Source organism: Prionailurus bengalensis, chromosome C1, assembly GCF_016509475.1.
Source record: "Prionailurus bengalensis isolate Pbe53 chromosome C1, Fcat_Pben_1.1_paternal_pri, whole genome shotgun sequence".
Classification (NCBI taxonomy): Eukaryota; Metazoa; Chordata; class Mammalia; order Carnivora; family Felidae; genus Prionailurus; species Prionailurus bengalensis.
In genome coordinates, this window is record NC_057345.1 from 190,594,024 (window position 1) to 190,609,954 (window position 15,931).

The 15,931-nt window shown below is 39.3% G+C and overlaps 1 protein-coding gene across 1 annotated transcript in view; it reads left to right on the top strand.

Annotated features, from left to right (window-relative positions):
- CD28 (CD28 molecule) overlaps window positions 1-15,182 on the top strand; it is a 30,829-nt gene extending 15,647 nt beyond the window's left edge. The window contains exons 2-4 of the mRNA XM_043577596.1: window positions 5,287-5,643; window positions 5,873-5,997; window positions 11,351-15,182. Coding sequence (XP_043433531.1) covers window positions 5,287-5,643; window positions 5,873-5,997; window positions 11,351-11,479 — 611 coding nt within the window. The 3' untranslated portion in view covers window positions 11,480-15,182. The remainder of the gene's footprint in view (window positions 1-5,286; window positions 5,644-5,872; window positions 5,998-11,350) is intronic.
- Window positions 15,183-15,931: the final 749 nt, after the last annotated feature.

A 15,931-nucleotide genomic window follows, 5' to 3' on the forward strand; every position in this document is an offset into this window, starting at 1 on the left:
CCATATTTATTTATTTATTTATTTTTGAGACAGAGACAGAGCATGAACGGGGGAGGGTCAGAGAGAGAGGGAGACACAGTATTCGAAACAGGCTCCAGGCTCTGAGCGGTCAGCACAGAGCCTGACGCGGGGCTCGAACTCACGGACCGCGAGATCGTGACCTGAGCCGAAGTCGGCCGCTTAACTGACTGAGCCACCCAGGCGCCCCTCCATATTTTTTATAAAATGAAATCACCTTTCTGCTTACGATGCTTCAATAGGTCCTCATCACCTGCAAGAGAGAGCCCAAGCTATGAACTCTGCTTGTTTGCCAATCTTGTCTTTTACAAGTCATGGTCCAGCAAAATTGAGGTAGCTATAATTCTCTACCTCTGCCATACTCTTTCTCACCTCCTTATCTCCTCTGCCTAGACTCTTTTTTTTCTCTCTTTGTCTTATATTCCCTGCAGTCCACTACTTCATGCCCCATGTCCTACCACACAGTCTCCTACTTCACCCCACCCCTGACACAAAGGCTCATCTTAGCTAGGCTTTTACTTAATAAACTTGTTGAATAAGTGTATGCATACGTCAACACTTAGGTCAGCACTCACTTTCAGAAATCCTGAGCTGGTTCTCCAGTCACATCTAGAAACACTGTGCAGATCACTGTGCCAGTATTTTAAAAGTAGCCGTTTGTTTACGTACCTTTCTTTCCCATCAGGCTGTAAACTGCCCGAGGATAGAAACTGCGCCCTGTTCATCTTTGGGAAATGAAATTTTCTCTTCTGTGTGCATCTTGGGAAGGTGTCATATTCTGAGTTACACAAGAATATTAAGCAAACTACTGGAGTATAAATGCTAGAGCTTCTCTTCCTTCTTCCGTCTCCCTTCCTCTCTCTACCTCACTGTGGGTGCTGGGAGAAGGAAGCCAAAGTGGCTAACCTTCCAGGGTTTCTCTCTAGATTTTCTTGGTTTATCTGCCTATTCTCCCTTTTATTACCTTGGCAAAGAAGTCCTGTTGTCATCTTTTTCCTTATAGCAGCTCTTGAAGGCAGAGCAGGAAGAATTTGACTGTCTCTTAAAACAGAATCCAAATAATTAGTAAGAGAAACAACCCTTGGAGGGCTCAGTAAGCGGAAATACCAATAGCTAACCTGTACTCCTTGAAAAGGAGGGGAGATGCTGGCATTTCTTGCTGGGTTTGGTTCTTCTAGGCAGAAATGGTTCAATGATTCTTTCTAGGTAAGCAAAGTATAAAACCAAACAAAATAAAACAAAACAAAACACAAGTTGCATTTCCCTATCATAACAGGTTGAACTTTTTGATTCCTTACATGTGCTTTTCAGTGCTTTTAGGGAGTGTTTGAATGAATCATAAATGAAGCTCAGTTGTTGAGACACACATTTTGAATAAGGATTTAGTGAGCTGGTAATCAGACCTAGCTGCTGATAACAATGATACAGTCAGATTACCATCTTTCACTTATTGATTATTTAATGAGATCCTATTATTCACATGGTACCATACAAAGAAACATAAAAGGTTGTCCTTGCTCAAAGAAGACATGGAAACTAGAAGTCTAGAGGAAATACACACAAGTCAAAAGCTTAAAGCATATGAAACAGGAGGTGCTCAAAATGTAGAACCTGACCAAATGATACAGATAGTAATCGTTTTGAGACCTGAGAAGGGAGATATTCTAGGCCATGAAATTAGTTAACAAAGTATAGAGAGAGCAATGCTCACACAGTACGTTGCTGAGATGTTGACTTAAATAGTCTGGCTAATGGAGGCTTGGGTTTGAGGAAATGAGGTTGGAAAAGCCCGTGGAGGCCTATGAGTTGAGGATAAGAAATGAGTTTTCAACTGTAAGGTTCTGTAACCACTGAAAATTAGAATCTCCTGAGAAACTGAAAGTACTGATGTTTGGATCCTGTACACAGAGATTCTGATTGAACAGGCCTGGGAATCAAGGGTTTTTAAAATTTCAGGTGATTCTAATATGCTGTCAGCTTAAGAAATCTGTTACACGATAGTGATTTTCAACCCTAACTAAATATTAGAATCAAAGGGGGGGAATTTTTATGGCAATACTAAAGATGATCCATAGAATGGGAAAAATATTTGCAAATCACATATCTGATAAGGAACTTGCATCAAAAATATGTAAAGAACTCTGATGATTCAACAATAAAAAAGCAACCCAGTTAAGTAGGCAAATAATCTGAATAAACATTTCTCTAAAAAGGATATACAAATGCTAATAAGCACATAAAAATGCTCAACATCATAGTCATTTGAGAAATGCATATCAAACCACAATAAGATACGGTTTCATATCCACTAGAATGGCTATAATAAAAAAGATGAACAATAACAAATGTTGGCAAGAATGTGGAGAAATCAGAGCCCTCATACACTGCTGGTAGATGTGTAAAATACTGCAGTTGCTTTGGAAAATATTTTGTCAGTTCCTCATAAAGTTAAACAGAGTTAAACCATATGACCTAGCAATTCCCCTCCTGGTATACACCCAAGAGAACTGAAAACGTGTCCACACAAAAATGTGCACACGAACACTCATAGCAGCATTATTCATAATAACGAAGAAGTGAAAGCAAATGATGAATAGAAAAAAAATTGGTATATCCATACAGCAGGATATTATTTGGCCATGAAAAGGAATAAAGTTCTGATACATTTTACAACATAGATGAACCTTGAAAAGATTATGCTAAATGAAAGAAACCAGACAAAAAAGGCCACATATTGTATGATCCCATATATGTGAAATGCTCAGAATAAGCACATCCATGGAGATCGAAAACAGTTTAGTGATTGCCAGGGGCTAGAGGGAAGGAAGAATGGAGAGTCATTGCTAATGAGCATGGGATTTCTTTTTTGGGGTAAGAAAATACAATATTCTGGAATCAGATTGTGGCAATCCATTCATAATTTGTGAGTATAGTAAAAAAACCACTGCCAAAGGGAAAGGAGGTGGGGGTGGTGGGCAAAATGGGTGAAAGGGACTGGGAGATATGGCTTCCAACTGTAGAATGAGTAAGTCATGGGAATAAATGGTACAGCACAGGGAATACAGTCAATGATATTATAATATGGTTGTATGGTGACAAGATAATAGCTACACTTGTAGTGAGCATAGCATAAAGTATAAACTCGTTGAATCGCTATGTTGCACAACTGAAACTAATGTAACGTTGTGTGTCAACTATAAACAAAGAAAACAAAATGAAACACAACCACTGAATTGTATACATTATATACTTTATTATAAAGTATATTATAATATACTTTATACGTATAATTGTATACTTTTTTTTATAAAAAAAAGAGTGGTTTTATGGTACATGACTTGTATCCCAATAAGTTGTTTTAAAAAATGAAAATAGATGATACAAATCCCTTCTCCCATCCAGCATAGACAAATTTCATCAGAATTTCTGGAAATGGGACCTGGATAGGTTTTTGTTTTTGTTTTTTAAGTTCTTGGTGTACAACTAGTGTTTAGAACTATATAGGTGATGAAAAGCTTTTAGTGATTTAGTTCTGTGCATCTTCCTTCTTCCCAAAGCAAAAACAAAACACCTGAGCACTTGAACTCAAATCCAGGCTAAATTGTAGGTTTTATTTTAATAGATTTTTATTCTATTTGGCTCTTCAGTATGGGTGTGTGGGATGTTGCTTCAAATAACCTTAAAAAATATTTTTTAATGTTTGTTTATTTTTTATTTTTTTTTTAAATTTTTTTTTCAATGTTTATTTATTTTTGGGACAGAGAGAGACAGAGCATGAACGGGGGAGGGGCAGAGAGAGGGAGACACAGAATCGGAATCAGGCTCCAGGCTCCGAGCCATCAGCCCAGAGCCCGACGCGGGGCTCGAACTCACAGACCGCGAGATCGTGACCCGGCTGAAGTCGGACGCTTAACCGACTGCGCCACCCAGGCGCCCCAATGTTTGTTTATTTTTGAGAGAGAGAACGAGCATGAGCAGCAGAGGGGCAGAGAGAGAGAGAGGGAAACACAGAATCCAAAGCAGGTTTCAGGTTCTGGGCTATCAGCACAGACCCTGATGTCAGCCTTGAACTCATGGATTATGAGATCATGACCTGAGCCAAAGTCGGACGCTTAACCAACTGAGCCACCCAGGCACCCCTAACATTTTTTTTTAAAGAAAATGAAAATAGGTAGACAATTATTAGCATACCCCAAAATAATGGCAAAAATGTTTGGTTCTTATTAAAGTTTGAGTCAGAGACACAAAGCAATTCATTGTTTTAGAATAATGGAAAATTTAGAGAACTTTGCAAAGTTGATTCTTAATGCTTAAGTGGTCTATTTCTCAGGTTATTGTAGTTTACTTGGGTTTTTTAGTCTTAGCTTTGCTCATCATCTCTTTAGTGATTTAGACAAATCATCTATTATTTCTAGGCCTTAAACAGTCATTATATATATATATATTGTTGTGTTCCAGGCAATGGTGATATAGTGGGAAGTAAGATGGGATGGATATGGTCTCTTCTACATGTAGGTTATAACACCTAGCTTCAGGTTCTTTGTTTTAAAAGTGAAAAGATTGAACTAGATGGTCTCCAGATTCTTTGATCATTTACTGGAATAGCATAATGGTAGAAAAATGGCAAAGAGGGGGAACTCTTGTATATCTCTTCTATCTTCTGTGATTTAAGGGAACAAATATGTGAAGTTCTTGAGAAGGCTTCTCTCAGAATATGCTATGGAAGGTAAGTTAAACTCCTTGGGTTATGTTTTCTCTTACTCTTTATCCTACTTCATCCTTCTTACTCTTCATCCCAATAAAGTCAAATGGCTCAAAACATTTTAATTCCTTCACAAAAACCTGCATCACAACTTAAAGACAAATCTATTTGTGTATCTATGTCAGGTGTTACAAGCCATTTCTAAGTATCCCACTCAATCAGGAAAATAACAAAATTAAACATGATTAACATCTTTGGAATCTTAGTCAAGATTCAAAAATTCCAAATGCATAGCTGTGGTGCTCAATGCCAAAAGGAGGCCACCTTCTGCCCTCCAAGTGAAAGCATTCTTCATTGTCCCATTCTAAGAAGGATGGAAATAATATAAAAATGTAAACTTTTAAACTCTCAGTGTATTGTCTTCCGAAGAGTTCCTGCATCTTCTTCTGCCAAGAGAAAGCCTTTGCTGGAGATCTGTTTATTTTGTTCATTACTATATCTTGATTTCAGGGGGATAAAAAAGTCCTCATGACCTTGTTCTAAGCAAATGATTTTTCCTCCTTCAGAAAACAAGATTTTGGTGAAGCAGTTGCCCAGGCTTGTGGTGTACAACAATGAGGTCAACCTTAGCTGCAAGTACACTCACAACCTCTTCTCAAAGGAGTTCCGGGCATCCCTTTATAAGGGAGTAGATAGTGCTGTGGAAGTCTGCGTTGTGAATGGAAATTACTCCCATCAGCCTCAGTTCTACTCAAGTACAGGATTCGACTGTGATGGGAAATTGGGCAATGAAACAGTGACATTCTACCTCCGAAATTTGTTTGTTAACCAAACGGATATTTACTTCTGCAAAATTGAAGTCATGTATCCACCTCCTTACATAGACAATGAGAAGAGCAATGGGACCATTATCCACGTGAAAGGTAACACGCAACTCTACCAGTGCACCACTCTAAAGTAATGGTTTTCAATGGCAGTCTTGAAAACTAGGTCATGATCAGTGACTTCCCAAAGAGGAAGTCTGCACATTCTAAGCTAGTGATATTTTGCATATTTTGATTCATCTCCCGTTCTTCCATAATGTTCAGAAGGAAGGAAATGTACTCAAGTGCCATTCCCATGTCATTTAACCCACTCTATTCTATTTTTCAGAGAAACATCTTTGTCCAGCTCATCTGTCTCCTGAATCTTCCAAGCCATTTTGGGCACTGGTGGTGGTTGGTGGAATCCTAGGTTTCTATAGCTTGCTAGCAACAGTGGCTCTTGGTGCTTGCTGGGTAAGAGAAGCAACACTGCTTTTGTGTACCTTTTCCACTACACATGTAATCTGAACATGTTCAAGAACTGTGCCTGTGTGGTTTATTTTCTGTTTAGCATGTGATTGTTACTATTATTGCTACTTTTTCCCTGCTAGGTTTGAGTAGGCTCTCTTTTAGCTTTCAACTGTATTGGAGATGAAAACCTAATGTGAATTCTAGTTTTTAGAAGGCATTAATTAGGTGGCCAGGCAGAATAAGAAGCTAAATGGGTACATTGCGGGTGATGGTTGGGAGTCTTAGGGCCAGGTACTTTTCTTCTCCCCATTTTGCAATATCATTATGACACGTAAAATAGCTTTAATATACATATATGTAAAAGAATCTAAGCAACTTGGGAATCTAGGCAATGAAACCAATGAACAATTTTGGTTCAGGGTCAAAAATTGTGAGAAATTTGGCTACTGAAATTATGCATTCTGCATTCAAACCTAGCAAAGAAACTAGGTCTGTTTATCTGAGTCATATTTTTATCTCCTCTGAAGCAGTTGAATTTTGTGAGGCCAAGTATGGTTGCTGTCATTATGAAACTATAATGGGAGTTAGACTTTTCTGAGCTCTCAGCACTGAATTAAGAGTTTACCAACTTGTGCAAATGTTCAAGTAACAAACTTGGCATATTTTTCTTTACCTTCTTCAAAATTGAAGTTTTGAACATATCTTGATGACTGTATTTACTGGTAAATTGGGACTCCCTTACCAAAGGTTCTTTCCCCTTACTCAGAAACCTCCCATTCTCATGTACATGGTGTGGGACAGAGTATCTCCTGCTTTGATTCCATGTTGTCTTTGAATTTTTTTCTATAAGTCAGACGCATGTATGAGTCATGTCTTCAATAAGAAATGTTACTCCTCAAGGACAAAGGACTCTTTCTCTTGATATTCACCATCCATCTGGTATTAAGCATATTTAATGCTTAATGAGTGCTTGTCAGATTGTTGAATTGATAACCCCCATAAAGGTCTTTAAGGCATATTCCACACATTTAACTAATCTACACATGGGTCAGTGAAAACCATGACAAGTGGAATCATCCTATTTACTATAGCATTGTTATAGTGCTGGGTGGTGGTGGTAGGTGGAGGTGAGGAGGGCATCCCCGAGTTCATGGTCATGTCAATGATAGATGCAGCCCGAGATCCTTTTAAACTTCGTTGGCCTATTACCAAAGTTTGCCTCTCCATCCTTCCCATTCCCCACATGCATTGTGAGAGATTCTAAGGGCAGATGGACATTTGCTAAGCTGCCTGTTGCCTAATCTGTACCTTCTACAGGGTAAGGAACAAAGTGGCTACTTTTTCCTGGAAATCCTTTATACTAGATATCAAGTTGATATTTACCTGTCTTGCCTTCTCTAAGTTGCCCAACCCTGAGAGCTTTTTATGTAGAGAAAATTGCCTAAATTCTTCCTCTGATGTCAGTTGAGTCCTTTATCTTTCTGGATCTTGGTGTTTTCATTCAAGGTACCTTCCCACTTTTGAACCTCTGTGGTACTTGCCAATGATTTAGAATGTAGAACCTTAGTCCTTATTTTTATCCCTTAGGAATTTCAATGTCTTAATCTAAAATATAGGTGCAGCGGCTTTTTGGGTACATCTCCAAGATAGGTGCTCCCCTATAATATGCTGACTTAGGTCAATGTAATTGACCAGCTTCCCAGGAGGTAGTTTTGAGAATTACTTTAACTTTCAGTGGTCAGAAGGGTGCTGCTCATCATTTAAAACTTATCGTAAATACGCATTAGAATATCAGTTACTATTATCAGGCACTAATTCCAGGCTCAGTGACTGGGACTGCCCAGAGGAACAAAGCCTGCTTCTCCTTTTCAGTGAATTTAAACAGTTTACTTTCAAATTGGAAACATCATAGATGCTATGGGCTTTTCTTTAGTAGCACTACTTGCTTTGTCTTGATAAAACTTATTTTAGTCTTATTCTAGTTCATAGGTTCCCCGTGAATTAGGAAGAGCCAGTTGTTGGCATAATCTTATATCCTGTGGTCTCTTGTAGTCAGGTTGTCCAATAAGAACTCTTTATTTGCATCTCAACCTAGATCTTTATACTCTCTGACCAAAAGGGTGTGAAATAAATATATATGTATATTATGTTGAATAATACAGCATTTTTACCTGTGGCTCATCTTTCTTGCTACTGTTACTATCTAAGCAACCACCAACTTGCTAAGCTAGACAGGGCATTAGGGATCCCTAGAGTTCAGCCATTTCCTGTGTCCTATTCTGGGATCCTATTTTTGACTGGTCTACATTGTGCCTTGGTGTAGCTGCTGTTTTCCCGGAACTTCCTGAGTGCTTGTGATGTGCTACGGTAGGCAGTTGTAGGTTGAGTGGGTTTCTGGGAGCAGCTGCACATTCTATCTCTGTTCTTGACCTGTTGCTGACATTTGAATAAATAAAGAGCTATCCTCTGCCAGGCTGCTGCAGAACAGCACCTGTTACTGTCACTCAATCCACCATTCACTCAGCTGAATGGTAAAACCTATTCTCTTTCTTAAAGGAGCCTTTTAAAAAACATGGTCTTCTCCACTATCAATCACAATGTAGGGAACGTAGATAGTATGTGGATAGGTAGTATCTGCCTTTAAATTCAGTGTGTTCTTGAAGACTGTGTCTTTAAGCGAACTGTCTTTTGTCTTGCTGTTGTTTTGAGGAAATAAGGAGGTAAGAGTGGGAGTGGAGGAAGGGCAAGGGAAGATAGATTGTGAAGTCACACATCTTTAGCAGACACAGCGGATTGGTGAAGGGGCAGAATAGATGACCCAGTCACACAGACACATAAGGCAAATACTCCCCACACATATAGGCATGTGCTAGATGCAGCTGGACACTATGGGTTCTGTATGGTGTTCCCAGCCATGCACGTGTCAATTCCATCCCACTTTTATGTTTATGGCTAAGTGGACTAAGTCCACTATATGATAACAGCATGAGGGTAAGCATGGGAGCCAATTGAGCAGATCTTTCATAGTCTTTGTGCAACCTGGAGAGCCTCAGACTCAAGACATCTTCATTATTGGGGCCAGCTATAGTTTTATTTGGGTGTCTGAAGGCAAAGGCTGCCATTGGGAGTCTGTCAAGGGAAGTCCTCAGAGCTGCAGTAAGAGCTAAGATTCTTGCCAGGGTATCATTAGCAGCCTTCCACATTTATTTGGGGGCAGACGTTTCCTTGCCCTTACTCCTGCCGTGTCATAACCTTGTGCCCAAGAGAACTCTAGTCTTTCATTTATAGAAAGGATGTAGAGCCAAGATGTTTGAAGAGCAACTTCCCTCACCCACTTGGTTTCCATGGCTACTTCTCTTGAATGAATCTCCCAATTATGTCTGTTTAATGTTGTGGTCTTCTTAGTTTCAGCTGGATCATTCATCCATCATTCAAATCCCAAATCACCAAAGCTGAATTTGTAACCTTCTCTTACAAATCTACTTCTCCTACTGTCTTGTCTTATATCTATGGATGGAGCAGCATCCTTCCAGGCTCCCAGGCTCAAATCATCAGTCATCTCTGGGTATGAGCAAAAAGGAAGGGACAAGCAATCCAATAATATTCATTCTAAATTTGGTCACATATTTTGTATCCATTACTTCCCTTTCACTCCATTCATTTTCATGATCAGACTCCTTCGATCATGATTTATCAGTCTTGGCACTATTGACATTTTGGGCTGGATAATTCTTTGTTGTAGGGGCTGCCCTGTGCATCAGAGGGTATTCAGCAGCATCTCTGGCCTCTACCCACTAGGTGCCATAGCATTCTTCCTAGATGTGACAACCCAAAATATCTTCAGACATTGTCAAATGTCCCCTGGAACAGGGGATAGGGAGCTGGTTGTGTCAAGAATGAGGCTTAGGTCGTCTGGTTTGGGCAACCGTATATATGGTAATATCACCCGCTGAGATCAGAAACAATGAGAGAGGACCAGACTTTAGGGGAGGCTCTTGAGTTTCCTTTTGGACATGTTGAGTTTTAAGTGCCTTTGAGGTCTAGGTCAGAGATATAAATTTGGGTGAATAGTTGCAAATGGGGATGAGATTGCCTAGAGAGAGAGAGGAAGGAGTGAGTAGAAGTCTATGGGGAACTCACATTGAATGACTACTTAAAGAAGGATGAGCTTGCAAGGGAGGCAGGCAAGGAGTAGCCAGACAGGTAGGATGAAAACCAGGATGGTACCATCTCACAGAAGGCAAATGGAAGAGTGTTTCAAAAAGGAGAGAATAATCATTAGTGTAGAATGTGGCTGAGAATTCAAATGATGAGAACTGAAAACATGTTAGCTGTATTTGGTAAAGTGGGAGTCAGTATTTTTCCAACCTTCAACACTTGCTCCTGCCCATTTGACAACGAAGGTATGAATGGTTCATGGAGGAGTGCATGGAAATAGGCCAGGGCAGAAGTCACTTGCTTACATATTTATTCAAGTGTTCATTCCATTCACATGCAATATATCTACTTATGCACCAGGCCTAGGTGCCAGGAAATAGACATTTTGTTTTTTCATAATAGAGAATTCTGCATTCAGAAATCTGGGTAGCTTTCTATTTCTAGAATTTTTATGGGACTTTTATCAAATATGTAAATTTTACCATCACGTTGGTTCAGAAAAGATGCTCCTAATGCCCAATCAAAACTTTGCTAAGATTTATGGCAAGTATGCTCTTGCTCTGGGTTTAGGATTGCCCCTACTTTCTTCCCTTACCCCTGATAGAAAGGGGAAGAAGGAGCAGAGTCTGAGGAACAGAGATGAAGGACACTATTGTCTTTACAGAAATGTATGTGCATATAAAAGAATAGGAATGTAAGTAGTTGTCTAGAACCATAACTCTCCACTAATTTGGACTCCACTGCTATGAATTTTATGATCATTTCAGAATCTAAGGTCCTCTTGGATTACTTAAGGAAAAACAGCTTGTTAACCAAATGACTAACGTAAGAAGATTGCAGTGGAGAAGCTCAACCTTTTCATAGGAGGAAGGGCCTTAAAGAGTATTTACATATCAACAAAGGATACGTTAATTAGATATGCTTTTGGAATTCAGATCAAATGATTGTATTAAGAGTAACATGGGTACACTTATCTAAAATACGTTGTTTGATTCCGATTTCGCAATTTGGAAGAGTCCAAAGTAATTAGGTTTGATTAGTCACTATCCAGGTCCAAGGCGCTCAACGAAGTCAGGTGTATTCAGCTTCATTTGACAGTCTATGTTCTGAATAGTTGCTCCCAAGTCTTAGAGCTCCTCCCATGACGTCTCTTTCTGTGCCCCCACCCCCTTCACAGTGATGTTTCTCTTTTCTGCAGATGAAGACCAAGAGGAGTAGGATCCTTCAGAGTGACTATATGAACATGACCCCCCGGAGGCCAGGGCCCACCCGAAGGCACTACCAACCCTACGCCCCAGCACGCGACTTTGCGGCATACCGTTCCTGACATGGACGCCTATCCAGATGCAAGCCGGCTGGCAGCGCTTCACCTGCTCAACACAACTGCTCTGGATAGGAAAAAACTGCCTCGTCTTCAGCCAGCCACCAGCTCCCATTAGGGGCTCCTATTAGGCCAACGATGCCAATGTTTCTTGAATGACTAGACCAAATAACAGTATTTTGAGGCTCTGAAATGAAGTTAAAGAATATTGCTGTGGCAGGCTCTATCTTGTAGTGCCATGACCCAAATTTCAACTTACCATGTATTTATTGACTTGATCAAGAGGTTACAGTAGAGAACAAAAAGCCAGTGGATTCTGTTAGCCTTGAAATCTGTTTTCCATTTCACTTCTTTTTCATCTCACTCACCTGAACACTGTGGCCAAGTGGAGTGTCATATGGAAGGACTTTTTAGATGGAGAAGAAAGGTTACAAAACCATTCCTTTTGGTTAAAGAGGCGTTTAGGGTGGGGGTAGGTAAGGGTGGGGGAGGGGGGAGACTTCATATTTTTAAAATCATTAAAACACTGTCTCTCATTCGTGAAATGAGCCACTAGTTCCTATTTAATACTTTTGGTTAAGAAAGATATAGACATTGTGTTTTTTGTTTTTTTGTTTTTTTGAATTCTGGTCATATTTAGTCCTTTGGACCAGTGGAATACCTTCAAAGCAATTTGAAGCAGTCTTGCTCTTCTTACTCCCTGCAATGGGAATTCAATGTAGTATTGACAATATGATTTGAAAAGAATAAAGCAGTCCCCCCAAACCACAGAAGAATGTGTCAGGAAATGAAACCACCCGATGTCAAAATTATTTGAATACTATGAAGTGTTATTTCTTTAGCAGATCATTCCAGTCACATCATAGAGGGGGCTTTTCTGTTCCACATATTTCAGATTTGCTGGGTTGGTCTCTTTGTTATCTGTGCAGAAATCTAAAGTGGGATGCTGAAAGCGTATCCAGAGCAGCAATGATACTGTGAGAAAGGGGTGTTAGTACTCATTAGGGTATATGGAGGATGAGTCCCAAGATGCTTCTTCTAAAGGAGGAGAATAGAAGGGAATGATGGGACTCTTGCCAGTGTGCTCAGGGAGTAGCTGGCATCTGGTGGAAGATTTCCAGAAGACAACAGGCAAAAGGAAATGTGGCAAGAACTCCTTTACAGAGACTTTATGTGCTTTAGGGCTCAGCGCTCCAGAACTCTGTGGGTTCAGCTGTGTGTTTACCCTGGAGGTCCAATGACATGGAAAAGTATTTTGGAGTATGTCTTTTGAGTCCACATCAAAGTTCTCAAGATACTCAACAAAGCCTGACCCTGTAAAGCCTGACCTTGTAATGAGCACAGATATTTTTCTGCCTCCGGTTTGGGTCAAATGGAGTATGCCTGGGGACCTTGAAGAAGAGCTTTACTGCTGCCTTTACAATTTGTTCAGTGCCTCGATTTATTCAGACGTTAGAGGAGTCTAGGTTGTAGAAGCAGATGAAATAGATCTTGTCCAAGTCCCATTACTAGTTGGCCTCAGGCAAGTTGCTGACTTTCTAAGACTCTGGCTTTTCAACTATAAAATGGAGGTAATGATCATAATGTACTGGACCAGTGATGTACTGCTCTGTCCCTATACTATAATCTCCATCAGGGCATGGCCCAAATTTGTCCTTTTTTCATGCTTGTCCCTGATGCTTACTACCATACCTGACAAATAATGTTAGCTATTATTATTATTGCCATATAAATTATGTATAAAGATTAAACTGGGAAATGCCCCGAGAAGGGGAAGAATATTGTAACACAAATTTAAACCCACTACCCAGGGATAAGGTGCTATAAAATTTGAGAATCTCTTAACTTCTGCCATTTTCCTGTTTTGGAATATTTTAGCTTGTAATGAAATGTACAGCATTCTGCCCCCCACTTTTATGTATAGAAAGAAGTCTTCTTTAATTTTTTTTTTGTGTGTGTGATGTGGGGAGGGATAGGAATCCTATGATTCCAGACAGAAAATATTGTACTTCAGTTGACTTTGGAATGGGCTTCCATTCCATGAATATAATTAACCCAAAGAAGGTCAAACTCGCTAGTACTTGGGTGACAAAAACTCCTGAATTTCTACTGGCACGTGTGCTGCATTGCCAGCCTCTTGGCACACAGAGTTCTTTAATCCAAGTGACTGGATTGGATTTGAAAATGATAGAGCTAGAGAATTTTTAGAAAGGGCAATGTCGAAACATAAATTTCAAAAATGGAAAGATTTGATCTTTGGTAAAAAAAATGGTTTTATTTTCTGATGGGAAAAATAGGTCTACTAAAGATGAATCACACTTTAGATTTCTCTTACTCACTCTGAACAGAGCCAAAGTAGAAATGTTAACAGGGAAGTCCATTTTCATTATTAGTATGAGCCAAGAAATGGTTTAAAAACAGTGGTTGGAGCAATGCTTTTACAGTTTCACATAAGGTAATTATGAAGAAAATAATGTCATTTGCTGCTATTATTGTAAGAGTCTCATAGTTAACAGTATTTCTATAATTTTTGATTGTGAACTCACTTATGTTGGACTAAGCATGCCAGTTTAAAGAGACCAAGTGTACATTATGTTCTGTGTACTCAGTGGTAAAATTACTGAACTGTCACGTACCTGTTTTTAAATTTATGCTTTAGTATTTGTCTTTCAAAGCAGGTATGCTTCAGTTTTGGCCATGAATCTGGAGAAAACTTGCTATTTAAAAATGGTGTGGGATAAATCTTTTAAAGTAAATCTCCAGTTTAGCTTTTTAAAAAAAACCCAAACTTTCAGATAGTAGTTTTATTTCAAGCAAGGTACACTCCTGGTTTGTTTACTTGGCTTTAGTCACAATTTCTCATCAGACCAATGGTTTAGATCTTTGAGATGTCAGACTGTGCATTTTGTGTGATGTGAATGTTCTACGAGAGACATCAAACTTTAGTCTTGACCCCATCAGTCCCTTGGGTTAACTAACGGATCCACTAGTTATCATGGCTAATTTAATGGAGATGTTGATGGTTAAATGGATGTTAGATCCCTCATTTCAGCTTTTTTCTCTGCTGGATAAGAGCCACAGCCCACCTGGGGACTGACCCCAAAATGTTAAATTCAAATACATTCTGGAGGTTAGAGATGGTGGCAGTGATGGACCCAGAACTAGGGTCATCACTGCTGTAGACCTGTAATTGACCCAAGTCAAGGACAGTGGCAAGGATTTTCTCAAGTCCTGGGCTGAGTGATTTCTCACTCTCAGCACATTTGAGGCTCAGGAAATCTCTCCTAGAGGTATATGCATACTTTCCAACATATTTCTCCTCAAACATCACAGGCATGTTTCCATCTCGGGGCTTTTACACATACTGTTTCCTTTGTCTGGAATGTTCTCTTCTGGGTATCTATCTGGCTTGCTCCCTCATTTCCTTCAGGCCTCTGCTCAAATGTTACTTTCTGCCCTAGTTAATACCCCCACTTGCCCCACCAACCCTATATACTTTCCTTGCTTGCCTTGTTACCATAGCATTTCACCATCTCTTATGCAAGATTTTTAAAAACTTATTTATTTGTTTATTGTTTGTTTCCCCAAAGTAGAATGTAAGCTTCATGAGGGTTGGAACTTTGTCTGCTTTGTTTATTGCCACATCCCCAGTGCCTAGAATAGTACCTGGCATGAAATGTATATTTATTGATTAAATGAATGAACTGCATACAACTTATGTATTAATGGTCAGCTTAAATGTACTAATCATACTCTGAGAAGGAGAGAGTCAGCTATGTTTTCTACTTTTCTATTAATAAGTTCAAAAATCCATTTTATCAGTGAAACAGGAGGTAAAACATATATAATACACAGCCGAACTTGATGAAAGAAAACCTGATAGATAGAAGTTCATTCACATTTTAGAAATTTTTGTGCAGTGATGAAAACCAATACTGTTAGAATCATCTTAAAAGGTCATGCTAAATAAGCCACAGACAAGAGTAAGTTGCTTTTCCATTGAAGTTCCCAAATTTACTCTTAACAGAGTATCGACCATGTTTTAAACATGACTTTAGACTGAGACTTCTAACACTGTTGCCTTGGTAGTTAAAATCCCATCTCACTATGAACTGCTACTCATTTCTCTTTTTTTTTTTTTTTGACCCCAGCAAATTCTATAAATGCCTTGCCTGGCTATGATTCAAAAAGAGCTCACAGATGAAATGCTGGGGATAGATAATTTCAGCTTCTTTATCTGTCATGCTCATAACTGAACACTCTAATGGCTTGTAACAGTTTAAAAATAAAAGACCAACAACAAACAAAATTGTGGCACTTTTAGTAAATTGAAAATTCAAATCAGATATGTTAATCACCACACACACACACGCACACACACACACATGGCTATCATCTTGCAGGTAGGGGAAGGCCCTTGAAAAAGAGACACAGAGCTTGTCTGATAATTTACATAGC